General features: G+C 41.4%; 1 protein-coding gene across 2 annotated transcripts in view; it reads left to right on the forward strand.

Annotated features, from left to right (window-relative positions):
- Nucleotides 1-21,272, forward strand: part of DROSHA (drosha ribonuclease III) — a 104,829-nt gene that overhangs the window by 59,348 nt on the left and 24,209 nt on the right. For both annotated transcript variants that reach the window (XM_008161792.3, XM_028139418.2), the window contains 7 exons: nt 1,192-1,299; nt 1,784-1,922; nt 2,274-2,334; nt 10,038-10,097; nt 11,374-11,473; nt 15,022-15,124; nt 17,432-17,502. In XM_008161792.3, the coding sequence (XP_008160014.2) occupies nt 1,192-1,299; nt 1,784-1,922; nt 2,274-2,334; nt 10,038-10,097; nt 11,374-11,473; nt 15,022-15,124; nt 17,432-17,502 (642 nt within the window). The remainder of the gene's footprint in view (nt 1-1,191; nt 1,300-1,783; nt 1,923-2,273; nt 2,335-10,037; nt 10,098-11,373; nt 11,474-15,021; nt 15,125-17,431; nt 17,503-21,272) is intronic.

Here is a 21,272-nt window from a genome sequence, read left to right on the forward strand (position 1 = left end):
TTCCACACCCTTGGAGGCCTTGCACATGGAGGTGCCCAGTACGACTTTATTGAATTGAACTGGAAAGAAAGACATTCTGTTGATCAGAGAGTCTATTTGGGAGAACTAATCATTCTTTATAAGTTAATAATACAGGGAACTGATTTCTATAGTTTCAAGCAAATCCATTTTCATGTATTTTTAAATACTGCCAGCTTAAAATACTTCAAAGACTAAAATGGTAGAAAGCATATGTCAGTCATTCTGCGGGCTGTGCCCATCCTCCAGGCTCTGATGAATAAGAATGACTCCTTTATTCTCTCGAGTTCTAGGGAACCGTTATTAAAGAACAGAAAAAGACATGCCTTTCATGAAATTATCTCCCAACGAGGTATCTATAGCCAAATGAAAAGTGATTGAAACAAAAAACAAAAGTTCCATGCTCTCGGGTGCCTGAACTGTATCGGTGGCTTTATAAAAGTTGTCCTTAGAATGTTAAGTCATTAAGTGTGAAACCTGGCATCGCCTTTGAAGATCACCTGGTTGAGAAGGTCTTACCTAAAGGATAGTGATGGGCTTCAGGGGTTCTGAGCCCATTAACATGGCACTCACTTTTGCATGCTTGTGTGCAGAGGCATTTTTTGGGGGAAAGAATTATTTTCCTTAGATTCTCAGAAGTGTCTTGACCATGACAAAGTTTCCAGATTGATGAGTCCTAATCCATTCCCTTGTAATTAAAGATAGACAAGGAGGCACAGACTTTCTTGTGACCTTCTCGAGGTTATCTTGCTGAGTACTGATGGAACCAGGGCCATTCCTACTTGAATGAGGGCTAAGGGGACTTGTTGTAAACCGTTTTTTATGTTTGCTTATTTAATCCTTTTAACTGTCCTTGAAAGTAGCTATACTGATTTCCCCCATTTTACAGGTGAGGAAACTGAGGCCAAGAAGTGAAATAACTTGCCCTAAGTCCCACAGTGAATGAGTAACAGAGCAGGATTTGGACCCAGGCATTCTGGTTCCAGAGAATATACCCCAAACAATTAAGGTCCTCCACCCTTGGTAGATGGCGCATCAGGATGCCATGCCCCCACTAAACTGTTTCAAGACACTGTGACATGGAATTTGGGATGTGAAAATAGTTCTCATTTGTTGCATTTTTAAAAAGTTTCATAGAGTTAAACATACTGAAATTTTTTTTTTTTTTTATAGCATGCAATGATGCTGCCTGTTTTGACCCATCATATTCGCTACCACCAATGCCTAATGCACCTGGACAAGTTGATAGGGTATACTTTCCAAGATCGTTGTCTGTTACAGGTAAGAATTACTCTCCTGTACACTCACATGATAACAGGATATAGCAGTGATTCATCTTGCAGGTTTCAAATGGAGCATTGAGTTCTCTATTCTGGGAGATGATGACAATGTTTAGAAACAGCTCTCTCCTTTATTTTGGTTGCCACTTTCAGACCCTTTTTTTTTTGAGGCCATCCCTAAAGAAACTAAAGCAAAAATTTGCCTGTCAAACCTGAGCCCCTTCTTTCAGGTTTTCCTTTCTTATGGCTCTTCTTTCTAGGTGTTGAGTACTCTAATTCTCCTCCAAAAGATGTAGACTTTTAGATTTATTTTTAGAAGAGGGCTTACACCAGAGCTGTGGAAATTGGAGGAGATAGATGGAAAGATCAGGGCTTAAAAGTCGACTGGCTAGACAGATCTCTTTCCTGTTTCATTGGTGGATAATGTAAAGATGGCATTTCTTTGTTGAGTTTTTAAGGCTGAATTTATTTCACTGAAATTTTAGCTGGCCATGACTCACCCGAGCCATCACTTGAATTTTGGAATGAATCCTGATCATGCCAGGAATTCTTTGTCTAACTGTGGAATTCGGCAGCCCAAATATGGAGACAGAAAAGTTCATCACATGCACATGCGGAAAAAAGGTGTGTTTGGATTCTGCTCTCGTGTTTTGGCCTGTGTTCTGGGTTAATTCTCCACCGGGAATGGTTCCCTGGTGACTGTTCCATCCTCTCATTCTTCAGTGCTTCTTGGCCGATACATAATAATATTCACGTTGAGCAGAGCATTGAAATAGGATGGGTGAATTTTTTAGGAAAACTTATTCCTCCTATTCAGTGTTTTAAGTAACTAAGTTGATTAAAATTGTACTCATGCAGATATTAAACTTTTTAAAGTCATATTGGGATGAGCTAGGTAATTTTTTTCCAATATGTCATATCATGGCCCTAGAATGCTTCTAACAGTATTTACTTGTGTATTTTGTTTTTAAATAGGAATTAACACCTTAATAAATATTATGTCACGCCTTGGCCAAGATGACCCAACTCCTTCAAGGTAAAGTAGATTTTTTTTTATAACAGCTTTATTGCAGTATAATTCACATACTATATAATTCACCCATTTAAAGTATACAATTCGGTAGTTTTTAGTATGTTCACAATATTGTGCAGCCATGATCATTACCTACTTTTAGAACATTTCATCACCTTTAAAGGAAACCTGGTGCCTCTTACTAGTTACTGCCCTTTCTTTCAGCCTGCTCAGCCTTGGGCAACCAGTACTTTCAATCTTTATGAATTTATCTATTTTGGACATTTTGTATTAGTGGCAATATATTATTGTATGTCGTGATCCTTTGTGACTGGCTTATTTTATGTTATAGTATGTATCAGTGCTTCATTTCTTTTTAATATTCCATGGTATGGTTATGTCACGTTTTATTTAATCATATACCAATTGATAGGCATTTTGAGTTGTTTCTACTTTTCTGTTATCATGAATGATGTTGCTATAAATATTTGTGTATAGATTTTTTGTGTTGCCATATGTTTGTGTGTGTTTTTTTTAAGCCTCACCCAAGGATATGTTTTTATTTATTTTTTAAAAATATATTTTTTATTGATTTTAGAGAGGAAGGGAGAGGGAGATCGAGCCCACAACCCTGGGCATGTGCCCTTGACTGGAATCGAACCCGGGACCCTGCAGTCTGCAGGTTGACGCTCTATCCACTGAGCCAAACCAGCTAGGGCAAAGGATATGTTTTTATTGATCTGAGAGAGAGAGAGAGAGAGAGAGAGAGAACATTTATCAGTTGCCTCCCCCACATGCCCAGACTGGAGATTGAGCCCACCACCTGGGTATGTGCCCTGACCAGGAATTGAACCTGCCACCTTTTGGTGTATGGGACAGTGCTCCAACCAACTGATCCCCCAGCCAGGGCTGGACAGATGTTTTGATTTTTCTTGGTTATATACCTAGGGGTGGAATTGTTGGGTCATATGGTAACTTTCTTTAACCTTTTAAGAAACTGCCAAACTGTTTTCCAAAATGGCTACACCATTTTATATTCCCAACAGTAGTATATCAGGTTTCTGATTTCTTCACATTTTTCTCAACACTCGTTACTTTCTCTTTTTAATTTTAGCCATCCTGTTGGGTATGATATGTTATCTCATTGTGGTTTTGTTTGACTTTTCCTGATGGCTAATGATGTTGAACATCTTTTTCATGTGCTTATTGGCCATTTGTATTTTCTGGAGAAACATTTGTTCAGATCCTTGCCCCATATTCTAGATACAAGTCCTTTACATGACTTGCAAAATTTTTCCTCATTCTGAGGATCATCTTTTCACCCACTTGATGATGTCCTTTAAAGCACAAAGTCCAATTTACTATTTCTTTTGTTGTTTCTGCTTTTACTGTCATGTCTAAAAAACTTTGCCTAATCTAAAGTCACAGTTGATATTTTGATAGGGATTGTGTTGAATCTATAGGTCAATTTGTAAACAATTACCTTTTAATATTAAATCTTCTGATCCTCGAACATTGGGTGTCTTTATATTTATTTGTCTTTTTTAATTTCTTTCAAAAACGTTTTGTAGTTTTCAGAGTATACATTTTGCATATCTTTTGCTAAATTTATTCCTAGGTATTTTATTCTTTTTGATGCTGTTATAAGTGGAATTGTTTTTCTTAAGTTCATTTTCAGATTTTTCATTGCAAGTGTATAGAAATAACAGTTGATTTTTATATAGTGACCTTGTGTCCTGCAACTCTAATGAGCTCCTTGTTAGCCCTAATAGGTTTTTAGTGTATTCCTCATGATTTTATATATATACTAGAGGCCTGGTGCATGAAAATTCATGCACTGGAGGGGAGGGTCCCTCAGCCCAGCCTGCCTCCTCTCACAGTTCGGGAGCCCTCAGGGGTGGGAGGCAACCCAGTGATCAGGGGAAGGCGACGCCCCCATCACACCTCTGCTGCTGCTACTGCCAGCAGCACATGCCTAGGCTGCCCTGGTTACCTGAGCCCTGGGTGGCCCTGGGTGGCTGGGGGGCTGAGGGGCCTGGGGGACTCAGGAGGCAGGCACATGGAGCAGCCGGGCCCACCTGCCACCCCGGTGGGGCTGAGGGGACTGGGCGCTGCCATCTTGTGGCTGTGGGTGCTGCCATCTTTGAGGGTGTGGCAGTCAATTAGCATATTCCCTCCTTATTGGCTGTGGGTGCTGCCATCTTTGAGGGTGGGGCAGTCAATTAGCATATTCTCTCCTATTGGCTGTGGGTGCTGCCATCTTTGAGGGCAGGGCAGTCAATTAGCATATTCTGTCCTTATTGGCTGTGGGCGCCGCCATCTTTGTGACAGTGTGAGGGTCAATTAGCATATCCCTCTTTATTAGATAGTATGATCATATATCTACAAATAGAGATAATTATTTTTATTTCAGTCTGGATGCCTCTTGTTTTATTTTCTTAACATTGTTGCCCTGGTTAGAGGCTCCAGTACAATCTATAATAATAAAAGTATAATATGCTAATTAGACTGGACAGCTGAAGGACCTTCCGGACATCCTTCTGGATGACACCGCGGCAGTGGGGGCTGAGGCAGAGGCTGTTAGGGGCGATCAGGCAGGCAGGCAGAGTGGTTAGGGATGATCAGGCAGGCAGGCGAGCACTTAGGAGCCAGTGGTCCTGGTTTGCAATAGGGTGCAAGCTGGGCTGAGGGACACCCCTCCCCCCCCCCCCACCGGTGCATGAATTTCATGCACTGGGCCTCTAGTCTAATCTAATAATAGACAAATATGCAAATTGACCATACCTCCGACACACCCACAAGCCACGCCCACAAGCCACACCCACCATCCAATCAGAGCGAGTATGCAAATTAACCCAAACCAAGATGGCTACAGCCACAGAGAGCAAGGTTTCCTAGGTAACAGAGGAGGCCAAGCTTTCCGCCTGCCATTTCCAGGCCTAAGCCTCCACTCAAGCTACAAAGTTTCAATTATAGAAGGTAAACAAATTCAAACAAATGGCGGCAGAATGGAGCTTGAGAGAGCAGGCCAGGGTTGCCGCCGGCAACAGGGGAAGCAAAGCTTTCCACACACCCTGGCCGGGCTCACCTGCTTAAGGCAACAAAGTTTCAATTATAACCCCAACACAATGGCTGCGGCCTCGGAGGTAGCCCCAGGCTTGGCTTGGCTCCGCTCCAGGCTACAAAGTTTCAATTGTAGAAGGAAAATAAATTCCAGATACCAGGGCCTCTGCTTGGGTTGCCAGGGGGCGTGGCCAGCCTGCAAACCATCACAGGCCCTCGCTCAGGCCGCCCCACACCCCAAGGGAAACCCCACCTGATCTGGGACGCCCTTCAGGGCAAACCAGCTGGCCCCCACCCCTGTACCAGGCCTCTATCCTATCTAATAAAAGAATAATATGCAGATTGATCATCACTGCAACACACAATATAGCTGCCCCCATGTGGACACAAGATGGCCACCACAAGATGGCCAGCAGGAGAGGGCAGTTGGGAGGCACCCGGCCTGCAAGGGAGGGCAGTTGTGAGGGATCAGCCCTGCAAGGGAGGGCAGTTGAGAGGGACCAGGCCTGCAAGAAAGGGCAGTTGGAGGTGATCAACCCTCCAGGAGAGGGCAGTTAGGAGTGACCAGGCCGGCAGAGGAGGGAAGTTGGGGGCAAACAGGCTGGCAGGGGAGCTGTTAGGCATCAATCAGGCTGGCAGCAGAGTGGTTAGGGGGTGATCAGGCTGGCAGGCAGAAGCGGTTAGGGCCAATCAGGAAGGCAGGCAGGCAAGCAGTTGGGAGCCAGCAGTCCTGGATTGTGAGAGGGATGTCCGACTGCCCGTTTAGGCCCGATCCCACTGGGATCGGGCCTAAACGGGCAGTCGGACATCCCTCAAGGGGTCTCATATTGGAGAGGGTACAGGCTGGGCTGAGGGAGAACCCCCCTCCGTGCACGAATTTCATGCACCGGGCCTCTAGTGTTAAATAGAAGTGGTGAGAGCAGTAACTTCTTTTTCCTAATCTTAAGGGGAAAGCATTCAATCTTTCATCATTGAGTCTGATATTAATTTTGTTTTTTTCTTAGATGCCCCTTTTCAGGTTTAAGACGTTCCCTTCTATTCCTAGTTGCCTAATGTTTCTATTATGAAAGTGTGTTGAATTTTGTCAGATGTTTTCTCTGCATTTATTGAGATCATGTGTTTTTCCCTCCATTTATTCTACTCACATGATGTATTAGTAATTGATTTTTGGATGTTAAACTGACTTTGCTTTCTTGGAGTACATCCCATTTGATCATGGTGTATAGTCCTTTTTGTATGCTGTGAATTTAGTTTGTTAGTGTTGAGGATTCTTGTGTCTATATTCATAAGAAATACAATTCTGTAGTTTTCATTTCCTGTGATGCTTCTGTCAGGTTTCATTGTTAGAATAATACTGGCCTTACATAATGGGTTGGAAAGTTTAAATGTTAGCTTTTCTTATTTTATTTCTTGATTTTAAAAGATACTTTCATATATTAATACTCGTATTTTGTGTGGCCTTGAGCCCCTGAAGAATCTGGGAAGAAAGTGGGTTAGGCCTGTATAAATTCACCCCCAAAACTGAATGAAAGCAGATGCCTAATGGCTGATGAGGCCAGGTTTAAATCTTCTTTGTCTCCTCTGCCCCAACTAGAGTTGTTGGTATGTAAATTATGTCATCAGTAGTATTTTCAAGCCTCATGATTTATGTTTTCTTTTGTGCTATTACAAAGAGATGCTTACTTATCATGGCAAAAGGAATGATATCTGAGAAACCGCGTTCTTTCTGAATTTCCCATTTTGAAAATGATACCATCGACAGAGAATAAACACTTTCTTTTGTCCTTGGACTTCTGGCCTTTAATGCTGGTGTTGAGAGTCTTCAGCCCTGTCTGTGATCTTTCTGCTGATAGAGAGTTGACTGGAGTTTCCGTTCAGGAAGAGCCTCCTGGCCTCCGGGGCCAGGTCTGCTGCTGCTCCAATGTTGCTATCGAGCGTTCCCCAGCGGGCACAGCCCTGGGAACAGTGCTTAAGAAGCTTCACACAACTGGAATTCAGCAGACACTGAGCCAGTGCCTTTTGAGTTTGAGGCAGTTTGTAGGTATTTTAGGTGATTCCAAGGCAAATAAGTCCAAGCTGCACTCACCAGGAGGCCTGGCTACCTGGGGTGGGTAGAGAGTGCTGTAAACATAAATAACTTACTATAAGGGAGACTCTGCTAAGTGCTTCAGTGAAGGTCAGAACAGAATGTACACACAAGACTGCTGTGGGGCTAAGGGTAGCTCTGCTGGCTGTTTAGGGATCACAGGTCAGTTTTGTACTGTGCATTGAATAATTGAGTTCACTTGCAATGATTTGCCCTCTCCTCGGTTTGTTTCTTAGTTTGCTATTATAAAATGAGATGCATCTGTTCCTCAGAAGTGTTTGTATATCTTTGAAGCAAACACCATTAAACTGCAAGTGTCAGTGGTTTTATCTCCTCCCAAGCAAGCCTGCTCAGAATTAAGGGAAGAGAGAGCGAGCGAGCCATTTAAGTTGTTTGGGAAATCTGTTTTTGGCACTGATGGCTGTGGGAAGGTGGACGAGCAGGGCAGGCAGGAGAGAGGGCCGAGAGGAGGGGCTCTCGATGGACTTCTAGTCCCCCTGAAAACCACTCCTCCCACCTGCCCACCCTCAGTTAGTGACCAGCTCTGCCAGTTCCCCTTCACACTGCAGCCAGCCAGCTTGCTGGTTCTGGAGCTTGATTCTCGTTCTTAGTGGCAGCCTGCTTGAAAGCTTTCTGGGACGTCTTGTCACCCACTGAATAAGTTGGAACCTCCCCACCTGGAAGTCCCACCAGCATGGCTTGGCCCCAGGTCACTTTTCCAGGCACATCTTTCTTGTGGCTCACTACGTACCAGTGAGACTGAGGTACTTACTGTGCTGCCAAGTGTACTGTCTCCCTTCCCTGAATGCCACAGTCATTGCACGGCCACCTGAGGAATGCCCTGTAACCTGGGACTTCTGCCCACAGCCTGCAGGCGTCTGCTTTATGGTGCATATTCTAGTTCCCCCATGTATCATAATTGTGTGATGGGCCCATTGTCTTTACTGTAAGCATTTCGAAGGTCTGTGGTCTTACTCTTTTATTTTTCTCTTTTTAATTTTCCTTTCCTTTTGCAACTAGTGGTTTTCCACAGAGCAGGGCCTCAGTAAATACGTATTAAAGGAAAGAATGTCATTCATGATAGTACTTTTACCCAAGGTTATTGTTGGCTAGCAATAGGGGAGCTGGGGTATTAAGACGGGTCATGGTCAGAGCCATCAGCAGAGGTTTAAATGGCTGGTTAGCATTTTACTTAATCTGATTTGGGATCAGCTAGGATTTACAAAAAGTCATGAAGACTTAAAATTAATAGATAAAATCCTGTCTGCCTATCAAAACTACAAAATAATTAACTTTTATGATGGCATCATCTCAAGTGAATATGCCACCCACAATTTTAAAAAGTGTTACTGCTTAGCCACATAAATTTCAGTTATATTTAACTCCTGCAAACTGCAATGAAATGTTACTACAGAAAGAGTCTCTGAAGCATTAGGTATTTTGTGACATTTAAGTAATCCATGTATTATCAGCAAGACCTTTGGGAAAGAGGGGCCAGAAGAAAAGTGAGGGAAAAAGGAGAGAATCAAGCGGCCTTGTTTTGTTTTGTTTTTATTTGATTGGTAGTGTTATTGCTAGACAGAATGTATAAGAATATATTCAACCAACAGAGAGACACTTGTGGACTGTTAATGTCTGTGTGTTTAAGGAAATGATCATTGCAAAGTATATTTTAAATCAGTTATACACAAGTATTTTGCCTTAAAAACACAGTAACAATACACATTCAATATATATGAATTCCACTGAGTGGATTTACTGACTTAAATGCTTCAGGTTAAATCCCAAAGATGCTTAATCTGGGATCCATGGCTCCAGTGAGTCTCAGGTCTAGCAGCCCCGTGACCTCCCTTCCCCACAAGTGTCCAGGTACATAGATGTAATGAATAGAAGGGATTCCTGAATTGTGTGGAAGGTTTGATGGAGCTCCAGGGCCCCTCCTTCTATCTCTACTCTACCAATCATTGCTTGAGGCTTAGAAGGCGGAGTGAGAAAATGTTATCCATACTCTCACTCTAGCAGTTCCCCTTGGACTTTGCCCAAATCTAAGATGGTTTTCCATGAAGTAAATGGTTTCTTATAGTAATTACTGTTACAGGAGACTGTTGTTTTATAAAGTGCTTTGAATTCCTCAGACCAGATGTGCTGTATAAATGTTACAGTTAATCTAGATTTCATGCCTCTGTTGATTCAGTTCTCCAAAACAAATGGAGTGTTTACTGCTCAGTAAACATCTCATGTTGGAGCTTGCTGGTATTTATAATGGGGGTGATTAAGAAAGGATAAACAATGGGAGAACAAAAGATTTGCTACTGTTTTAGATTTTTAAAAATTTATTTTAGAGAAAGGGAGAGAGAGAGAGAGAGAGAGAGAGAGAGAGAGAGAGAGAGAGAGAGATATCTACTAGTAGTATATGAGAGAGGAACATTGGTTGCCTCCCGCATGCACCCCCAGGGATCAAAACAAGGCAGGGTGTTCTCATATTAAAAGAGCTAAACCTCATGTCTTCTTTCTTTGAAGGGAGAGGGAGCGAATATAAATGCGTGCTATTTTCAGTGATCTTAAAAATTTCCTATAGGATTAATCACAATGAGCGGTTGGAGTTCCTGGGTGATGCTGTCGTCGAGTTTCTGACCAGGTAAGGCGGCTCTTCTTCTCTTCCCCATTAATTGCATTTTATAGGAAACATGCTTGATAACATTGCCTTCTTTGTAATTAGCCAAATAAGCCATTGAAATGCCTTGTGTTTTGTCCCTGCTGTGGAGCTTGCCAGCCCCAGGTCTGTGGCTCCTGCCCTGAGAACTTGCCCTTGCTGATGCTGCAGTGAGCAAGATTACAAGGTGGAAGGCAGGCTTCTCTGTCCTGTCAAGTTTATGTTCAAGTTGCCACAGCCACAGAGATCAGCTGGCCTTGGTCTAGATGCTTCAGAGCTCATATTCAATTTGTAAAGAAAGGGATGATATTTTAAAATGTCATTTCATTTTCTAGGATTTGTCTTTGATCCCTTTCTCACTCTTTCTGATCTCAAGGGAAGTAAAGCTTACAAGTAATTTTAATGTTGAGATTTGGGGATGCGTGTGTTTTCTCCCCAGAGTGTGTTAGGGTCCTTATTTTGGAGGTAGGGCTAGGGAAGTGTGTTTTGTTTTTTCATACATAATTTCTCTTTTAAAGGGAGGTGACACATGCTTTTCTTAGAACTATATTGAGCTATTTTTATTCTCTTCAGGTCATTTCTTTTCCCAAAAGGGTATACTGAGCCCAAGGGGCTGCTGTCTAAGCCTGCTTTCCCTGGGCACATAGGACTAACCAAGCTTTGTGGTTCTCAAACACGGGTCTTAGGAGATATCAGTTGCTGTTGTGGTCCAAACTGGTGTTCCATGTGGCCTTCTCCCAGTTCCTGCATTTCCTTATCAGCCCCTGTAGGCGCGTTCTTGAAGCACAACCAGCCACATGTGCCTATCTCAGTTCCGTGCCTGTCCATCCTTGTGAAGAATACACCTCCACTGCTGTCCTGCTCGGGGCTTCCCAGGCTTCTCTTCAGGGGCTGACCAAAGCCTAACCCAAGAAAAGTACTCTTTCTAGGCCCAGTGTGCGTGTCACATGGGTTTGCTCTTAGCCATGTGTGACATTGTTCAGGTCTTTGTTGCCATCAGATTCCAGAGGAACCTTTTAATAGAAATAACGGTGAAAACATGAGTGAATGGTGCTGTTCGGGTTTCGGCACATTCAGATTATACTGTGCTTTCTGTTAAACTTTCAAAGGCTTTCAGTCAAACCCTTCAGTTTAGTTCAGTTCAATTTAGTTTAGTTCAGTTCTCCTATGCAGATCCCTTGCCTGGCCTACTTTTGTGGCTCAGAGCCACAGACAGAATAGTGTGATGCATATTTATTTATGTGCTTTTCTTTTTTTGCAGTGTCCACTTGTACTATTTGTTTCCTAGCCTGGAGGAAGGCGGGTTAGCGACTTACCGGACTGCCATCGTCCAGAATCAACACCTCGCCATGCTAGCCAAGGTGTGTCCGACCTCTGGGCCTGGCGTGCTCCTCCTCAGCCCGTGCACAGTTTTGCATTTGAACCCGTACCTCTTTGGTGTGTATTAGGGCTTAGTATTTTATAGACCAGGAAGGATTTTTTTGTTTGAGCTTTAAGGATTCAGCCTTATTAGTTTTGTTACCTTTGTGAGTTTCTCCAGCAGCTAATGAACTCCACGGTGTGGTAACTTGATAACAGAAGGGGAAAAATTTGACAGATGTGCAGGAACAGAGTTAAACATTTGGGGAAAAGGAACATGAGAGCAGAGCAAAAGACATGAATTTTTAAATAATGTTCCTTTGTGTAATATTTCTGTATTATATTTGTTTTTAATTTACTTTAACAAGTAGAATTATGGCTTTGAATAGAATACTCTAGGCCATTTATAGCCATAGGGGATACTTTACAGATCTTTGAGAATCCCCTGAAATTACAAATCTCATTAATTAAGATTTAGGGTCTAGGCCAGTGATGGCGAACCTATGACACGCGTGTCAACACTGACACGCGTAGCCATTTCTGATGACACGCAGCCGCATGCCGAGGATGAAACATTTGCTGATCTTGAGAATGAAACATTTGCGACTAGAATCTTGGAGTTAGTTTTTTCCTCAAAGTGACACACTACCCGAGTTATGCTCAGTTTTTTGGTGAAGTTTGACACACCAAGCTCAAAAGGTTGCCCATCACTGGTCTAGGCTGTCCAGCCAGCCACCTTTACTGAGCCGAGTGACTAACAGAACCTTTTTTTTTTTTTTTTTAATTTATCTTTATTCTTGAAAGTGTTACAGATGTCCCTCTTACTTCCCCCATTGGCCCCTTATAGCCCGCCCCTCCCCCCTGCCCCAGGCCGTCACCACACTATTGTCCATGGGTTATTCATATATGCATTTAAGTCTTTGGTTCATCTCTTCCCACCCACCAGAACCTTTTCTCAACTTAGATTCATGGCAGGCATATTATTTCATTATCTCATTTGATGTTCCTATCTCTGTGCAGTGTTTCATCATAATAGATCATAACAGATAGAACATGTGCACTTGCATTGGCCACAAGATTCTTCCTCTTGCAACGGGTCCCGGGACAGAGTGTCGTTCTCGTCCCCAGGCCTCTGCTTTCTCATCTGCGCGAGGGAGATGGCATCAGCACCTGCCATGCAGAGTAGCTGTGAGAACTGCATGACATTGTCATTTGAATATTAATGATTGTGTTTATACAGGGCTCAGCACAATGCCTGTTCATCCTAACAATCACCCAAACATGTAAGTGAGTTAGAAGGAGTTCATTGTTTTTGTTGCTGCCACTCATTATAAATCATTACATTTTATAGACCTGTGGATTTATTCTATAGCAGGGGGGACGGTACCCCTCCAATCCCCAACTGATGATCCACTGAAAAAGCTTTTGTGAGTTTACCTTCATTTTTGCCTTAAGTAACTTTTATTGTTTTCTTCATTTTGATATCAATGATGGGATTTGATAGAAATGACCATGTAAAATCCATTCTAGTTTTATGACTGACAAGGCATTAATTACATTCAGATTGTGGTTAATTTTATCCCCTGGTTTTTGTGCAGCAAGAGTGCATTGTTGTGTTTTCTGTAGCAGCGTCATCATCATGGTTACAGGTAGGCTTTGACCCAGCTTTAGTGGCATCTGAGAATAGCCATAATGATGCCTCGAAGAGAAACTACAGGCAGCAGGTGTGCTAACTTGGTTTTAGCAGCCTCACAATGCACAAAATTCCACAGCTCTCAGTAAGACCCTACAGTGTTTAGTTGATTAAATTGTCGAGCTGCTTCCTGGTCCACATTAATGTCCACTGGAAGTGCCTGTTAATAAATAGATCGTCACCCTTCCTCCATTGTTTTCTTTCTGGTTTCAGATATAATGAAATTGCATAATTATTTTTCAAATAATCTTAGGGAGGATATTTACAAAGTATGAGATGGTGCCATACCAGGAAAACAGAGACAGTCATGTAACACATTGGGTGCTTTACAAAGGGGGGTGGCCAGTTTTCCCTTCAGGAATTTCGATGTGATCTTCCTCCACACCAACTTCCAGCATTCCCATAGCACACAACACCCGTCTGCTCCTGCAGAAGGCAATAGTGGTCTTGCTCTCCTGTCTGTTCCAGTGGACCTTGACCATTTGGGAGGAGGGGACTTGACGGGGGATTGCTGACCTCTTTGAGAATTTAGTGAAAGCTCTAAGTCAACTCTTCAGACAAATTTTAAAAGTTTCACTGATGCTTGCATGAAAAAAATAAGGATATCGAGCAGGGATTATGAAAAGTTGGAAAATTTATAGGATTCCAGAATAGTTGTTTATAATATAAAATATAGCTTGCAGTCTGTTCTCAAGCAGGGCTCCAGAGATGGCAAACAATTGAGTTTTCCCAGTGAAGTTGTGAAACAGATCAAATTTACATATTTTGGTATAAACTCTTCTACTTAGGGATCAATGTTTTTAAGAGGTATTTTCTGCTGTTGCATTTGTGGTAGTCAATACTCTCATTTGAGTTTATTTTATACTCATGAATTCCTAGCAGTACAAAATACTGGTAGCATATATGTCTTGTTTTTATTGTCTCTGTCTTTTTTCAACATAAATGGATATGGATATTTTTACATATATACTGAGATATACAAAATCTGAGTCTTTTATCTGAGACTCATACTGTCCTAGGTTGTTCATTGACTTGTGTCTTGTTCCATATTACATATTACTATTGTTTAGTAAGTACTTATTGAATTGAATTACATGGTAATGGAAACAGTAGGTACTGAACTCAAAGTAAAGAGAATATATGGATAAGAGTAAAATGAAGCCAGAGGTAGAGTTAATATACACAGATGTATTCATAAGTCCTACACAATTTCTAGGATTGGGCCACAAATTTGGCTTTATACTTTCCTAAGGTCAAGTAAAAAGGGAAACATAATTAATTACAAACAGTATTCCCAGAGCCCTTAAAATAAATCCAACCCATTGCTGAGAGGATCTCACTGAGCCTTCAAAAAGGTAAGTATAGAGACCTCATGAAGGGGACACAGGTACAAAGATAGAGGGACCCCCAAATCCTTACCAAAATAAAAAGAAAATATTTTGAGATGTAAGGCATTTTGAAGTTTTCTCAGGGTCCACATAAAAATCGAATCTGCCAGCATTATAAGTACCGCATATCTCTGGGATCAAAGAGGTTATTAACTTTGGGTTGGGTTTGTGTCTCCCTGCACATATTGGGTGAACCCAAGAGCCCATGGTCCTTTAGCAAAGTATTATTCCAGCTTGGGCTAGTGCTTGGTCTGAACTTGGACTAGGGTTTATAGAAGCCTGCTTGGGGAAAAGTCAAGGTTTGTCAGAGCTGAATCATAGGTAAGGACTCCTGATGAATAGTAGACTTAGCTTTCTTTCTATACTGACATGGGCCAATTAATTTTTTACCTTTACCCCTAGGAATGTTGAGTTATTACAGTTGTGATTTTGCCAAATTATTTCTTTTTGTCATTTTTGAATTTTATAGAAACTTGAACTGGATCGATTTATGCTTTATGCCCATGGACCTGACCTTTGCAGAGAATCAGACCTTCGACATGCAATGGCTAATTGTTTTGAAGCATTAATAGGTAATTTTTTTTTTCTTATACTTCAGTTTCTTGAATGTCTAAAATGTCTGGAGAGCACATAAAATTCAGTGTGGAGACTTGGGACAGAATGACTTTTTCCCAAAGCATGTGAGGCCCATAGTATAACTCCGCCCTCATTGTGCTGTTGTTTTTGTGGTTCCTCTGGGGCAGTCAGGCTTTCTTTCCTGCATTGCTGGTGCCTGGGATGGTCTGTTGTCATGTACATGCTTAGATGTGTACACTGAGTTGAGTTGAAGTGAATTAATATGGAGATGGATTGCTTTCCAGATTTGATTCAGAATCACATCCATAAATAAAGACTAACTCAGTTGCCGGCGAGGCCCTAATACTGTTTGTGATCACATTTTAAACTATTTACAAGATTTCTCGGACTTAAAACATCGTGAAAACATGACATTTGTTAAAACCCCAGGGCTTGAGTCTCTACAGCTATTATTTATTCTCTTGAAGCAAGACTGATGCAGACCTCTACTTCCTCGGTTTCCTTTTCACTGAAACCAAAGTACAGTCAGTCATTGCTATAGGAAAGTTGTGAAGCATTAATTAGCTGGTGATTGCAAGTATGCTTTACAATGAAACGTTACAGTAGATTGACAACTCCTTGATTTTTTTTTTTAGATGAATGATTGAATACGTTTTATTTTTCAAAGGCCTTTGTACTGCCTTATCAATTTTGCCCTCTTCCTTTGAAAATGCATATAAAAGCTTATAGTTTTGTGCTGATGATGGTGGCAAGGGAATGTTTAATAATTATCCAGTCTTTTCACAGCTATGTCTTTTTTTGCACAAATGTATCCTATCTTCAGGATTTGTCGGGTGGAATTACTATTCCCTGTATACATAATATTTTTGACAGTTAGTATTCTAGTTGGCTCCAGAACCAGGCAGACATGGTTCAAGTTCTTCTTGCATCATTTTCCACCTTTGTGTCTTCACCAAGTTACTGAATCTTTTTGAGCTCCAGTTTCCTCATCTATGACGTGGAGATAGTATTACTTACCTCACAGTTATTTTACGGATCTTAATATCCATTCCTGGCAGCATCCAATCCACAGCAAACTTGCAATCACCCTACCCCAAATCACCTACTATGAGCCTAAATCCTGTAATTCTTTTTAAAAAATTTATCATTCTTGTTGAAAGCATTACAGATGTTCCCCTTTTTTTGTAACACCCTCTTACTGAGGCTCCCATGAAAGTGTAGATAAGCATGTGAAAATGGTTTGTGCAGTGCCCAGGGCAGAAGTGCCCCCAAACCCTTCCACATAAAAATCTATTCTCAATACAAGACAGTTATTAGGAATCTTACTCTTTAATGGTCTGGAGTTTTTCTTTTCAACAGGCTAAAAGCATGTTTTGTTATTCCGGCAAATCTGGTGTTCATACACTGTGCACTTCCAGTTAGGGGAAGACGGAGAGAGTGCATCTGGTACTGATTTGAAATCCATTGTTAAAATATAAATAGAGACAGCCCCAGGTCTCCACAAATGCTGGTTTCAGTCCAGATCCATTGGCCTGGCAATGGAGTCACTTAGATCTAAGCCCGTCTTCCCTGCTCCTTGTCATCCCCCTGAGATCAGAGATCCGGCAGGGTCTGGCCTGTCACTAGGATCATTACTGTTATTGTTGTTATTATTACTGTAAATATCAATAGATAATTAATGTACTTAGTCATCAAAAACTCTAATGACTAAGTGTCTCAGTATTTTACATGAAAAATGGCCTTTCTGAGGACAGATATGAAAGTATGATTTCAAGAATATGGCTACCCTATTCCAGAGTTATTTGATACGCAATTAAAATGTTACTATATTACTTCCTGGTAATGATTAATGGTAAATGTGTGTACAGTGCTTAATTATTTAAAAATTTTTAAGTAATTATTTTAAATTAAAGATAGAGGTTGTCCTGGGTTTTATTTGCATTGTTCTGAACTCAAGTTTTTTCTGTGGTCTGAAACAAAAACTATTAATATAGAAAATAAAACATAACATTTTTGTAAAGTCAGGTTTTTGTATGCACCTTTTATGATAGTTCGTATTTGTCCTCTTTTACTTACAATATTAGATTTAGATTTTAGTCAATTGAATTTCGTATTTCAGTCTCATTTTTAACACAAAGCATAGCCGAAAGCGGAAAAATGCTACGTTTAAGCAATGGCTTCTGATCTTGTCGGTTATTTCTGTGAGTGGGTTCTGGCTTGCCTTTTTGCTTTTTATAGAGATATGTAATTTTCTGTGAATATTAATGCAGCCTTCCTATGGGCATTCTCTTCCTTTTATCTAGGAGCTGTTTACTTGGAGGGAAGCCTGGAGGAAGCCAAACAGTTATTTGGACGCTTACTCTTTAATGATCCGGTATTTATCTCGACTCATTTGATTTTTCTCAGTTACATATCATTACAGAAAATTTTATATCAATTAGTCTTTGTGTTTTAAAGAGGGTGTAGGAGAAGTAAGTACCAAAAATAGCTTATTCACTCGGTTGCAGATGGGAGAGATCTTTGGACATTTACATGAGGAGTTTGTCTTCTTCTGTCTTTGTTTTGAAGTATCTTGGAGTTAATTATGATTTTCTGTCTCATCATCATTGAGTACCTACCCCATGCAGGCTTAGTTGAAGCTCTAACCTTTTGGCTTTTCTGTTTATGTTTTGTTATCATGTAAATTATGGAGACTAGATAAATGTATATTTAAGAAAGTCAGTTCATAGGGAGTTTCTGATAGGGCTCTGAATAAAGAGTATGGAAGTACTTTTTAAAAAAAGCAAATTATAGTTTAAGAAAAATGATAGATTCTGAAATAGTTTCTGTTGTTACTAAAGTATTAAGCTATGAATATTGCTAGAGCTACCTTTTTAATCCTGTATGTAATAGAGCATACTGGATGCTTTCTGTACCAAAACAAGTCAATTTAACATTTAAAGGGAGAGGCAGCTCTGTATTCCAAATTGAAATGTCATTATAATTGAATGAAATAGCCTTCATGGAGCAATAAAGAACATGGGAAGCCAGTGTTTTAAGCTTTTGTGCAACCTTCAGCTTAAGTGGCTGTCAGATGTTATTACTGTATTACTTAGGGTAGTTAAAAGAAAAAGAATCAATAGTTTTGAAATATGGGACCTGGACGATATTCCTATTTGAGGATATGATCTTTTTAAAATCTGTTTTTATAGATATGTGATGATTTTATATGTTTGAATTTCCTTCTGATGGGAAAATTATCCACAGACGTTCCATGTCCTCCGTTTTGTCCTGTACCCATAAACAAGTGTGCATCTTGATTTATGTCCTTAGCAGACCAAATACATTTGAAGTCCTTTTATCAAATACGAAAATATCTTTGTTCTGGCCTTTCTCTTTTGTTGGCAATTTCAGCCACCTCTGTATTTTGTTTTCTTCCTCCAGTCTCACCTCTGTGTGCCTCCTCTCTCCTTAAACTCCTCCCTTGCCCCCACCTAGTCCCTGCCCCTTTCTTCCATCTTATCTGCATTCCCCATCCACTCCATTCCTGTTTTCCTGAATTAAATGCAGCTTTACACCTTGTATGCTTAATTGCATCAATTTTTGTTTAGATTCCTTTCTCCCTTTAAACTGCTTCTCTCCCCCTCGTCTACTTAGCAAGCTTATCTTCTCTTTCCAGTACCCAGTGCAGTGCTGGCGTGTGCAGTGTTTAATAAATATTTGTTAAAGAAATGAAATGAATAAATAACAAAATGAAAAAGCAGAGTCTGAACATTATCTTACAAATGGTACGGCTGAGATTCAGAAGGCCTCCTCGTGCGCCCTTTGTGATACGCACCAGGGCTCAGTAATATATGGTCTTCCCACCTCAGCATGTTCAGGTGCGCACGCCCGGATATTCTGACTCATTTGACATCTGCATATTGGTTTACATCTGTTAGTTGTAGTACGTGAGAGACGATGGTGAACCTTTGTATTTACTTTTTATTCTTTTGAGTAATGCTATTCTGAAAGTCTAATCGGCCCAAGACAGGTAGGGACATACCTGTACGCCGACAAAGTCTGAAATATTGACTCCATGCGAGGAGGGAGGGCGCTCACAGAGGGAAGCGGCCGTCCTTGCTGCGCGGGCTGGTGCCCACTGATGCTGAGGAGGGCCAGGGAGCAGGGATCCGTTCTTGGTTGGCGGCCTTGTCAGAGGCTGGATTAGAAGAAGCGAGGGATTAATCTGGGATTGGGTGCTGTCAAGAGCCGAGGGCAGTTTAGCAATTGAGTGTCGCCAGTAATCTTTATTTAGGGGGTGAGACGAGGCACAGTAGGTCAGAGGGCAGCACTGGCAGCAAAGCAGTAGCCCCTGAAAGAGGGGTGGTCTGGCATTTTACAGCTGCTGCCAGGCCTTGAGGGAAGCATGGTTAACCTCGCAGCTGGCTTTATCTGTGTCGTCCTCCCAGCCTGTAATAGCAGGGCTGTTTTCTCTCTCTCAGCCGGAACTGATTTTTACTCTCTCAGCCCCAGTTTTTGTTGGTTTTGTGTTTTCCGGTGTGTGTAACTCTTCCCAGTTTACCCCGTACACACAGAGCCATTCTTTCAATTTGATCACCCCAGTGGCCCTCTTAGAAAGATAGGGGGCGATGACTGTAAACTCTCCGGTTCTCTCACTCTCCCATCCTCCTTTTGTCTCTACACATCTGTCCCAGTTTCTAGAAACTAGAAAAACTGTCTTCAAATTGCCGCTGGGCAGATTTATATACATGTTTCCTAGACTCCTCATTTCAACAGGTTCAGTGAATGAACTCATCATCTTAGCCCCAAAACATCCTTCTCCTACTTTATTTTTATGATCTAAACCAGAAACCTTAGATCTCCTTCTACCCTGAAGCTTTTTTCTCCCTGTCTCCATTCAGTTCAGATTCCTCTCAGTTCTGTTCCTAATCTCTCTTGAATTGGTTCACTCTTGGCCGTCCTGCTGCTCTGGGGTTTGTCCTCATTGGTCACCTGAACATTGAACTGCCAGGCCATCGTTCATGCCGCATTCAGTGGTGTCTTCTTTTTAATGCACTGCCTGCCCAAGTCTGTACTATACAACATGGCATTGAATAGTTTTCATAATTCGACTCCCACCTATTTTTTCAATCTCCTTTCGTTTTACTCCCTCTGTGCCATTCTAGGAATTACCTTTGTTTAATTTTAATTAAAAAAATTATCTTGAGATTTTTGAAAATATTACAGATGTCCCCCTTTTTCCCCATTGACCCCCTGAAACCCTCCTGCCTCCCCCCCCCCCAATTTAAAATTTTTTTAAAGAGTGGTTTTATGTTCACAGTAAAATTGAGAGTAAGGCATTGAAATTCACCATATATTCTTTGCCCCCACACATACATAGCCTCCCCCAGTTTATCAAGATCCCCACCAGAATGGTACATTTGTTACAGTCAGGGAACATTGACACACAAAATCCTGCAAACTCCATCCATAGTTCACATTAGGGTTCACCCTTGGTGTTCTACATTTTGTGGGTTTTGACAAATGTAGACTGACAGGTATCTTTCATTATGGTGTCACACAGACTATTTTCACTGTCCTAAAGTCCTCTGTGCTCTGCCGATTAGGAGTGACCCTTTTGGGCCTGTATACTTGGAGACTTATTTGTGCATTTATGGTGCCCTGGTTCTAATTCCTTCCCTCTGCTACTTAATTCCTTGTGTTCTTCTGGATACATCTGAAGAGTCACCTTCTCTCTGAAGCTTTATCTGACACCCCCAGGCAGCATTTTCCTAGCACTTAGTGTTTATCCCTGTTATAGAACTTCTCAGAGTTTATTAAGTTGTACTTATTTACCTTTGTTCTTCTCCACCAGGCTTCTTTGAGGACAGGGATTGTGTCTTATCTTAATAAGCTAATATATTAACAGCTATTCAATAAAAATATGCACAAATAGATGTCCCAAGAGTCAATGAACATTTTCCATGGGAGCAAACTGAAGGTAGAGGCTTTGCCTAAAAGCTGATGGAGGGTAGATCTGGGATTCCAATCTGGACCTTTTCCCTGACACCCAGGTGCAGCAGAACCTCGTCTCCGGGTGCAGAGAGGATGAAAGGAGACGGACACAGTGGAAATAGTCTAGTTGTGAGTGAGGTGTTATGCTGTTACACCAAGATGGGTGGC

Source organism: Eptesicus fuscus, chromosome 4, assembly GCF_027574615.1.
Source record: "Eptesicus fuscus isolate TK198812 chromosome 4, DD_ASM_mEF_20220401, whole genome shotgun sequence".
Taxonomy (NCBI): Eukaryota; Metazoa; Chordata; class Mammalia; order Chiroptera; family Vespertilionidae; genus Eptesicus; species Eptesicus fuscus.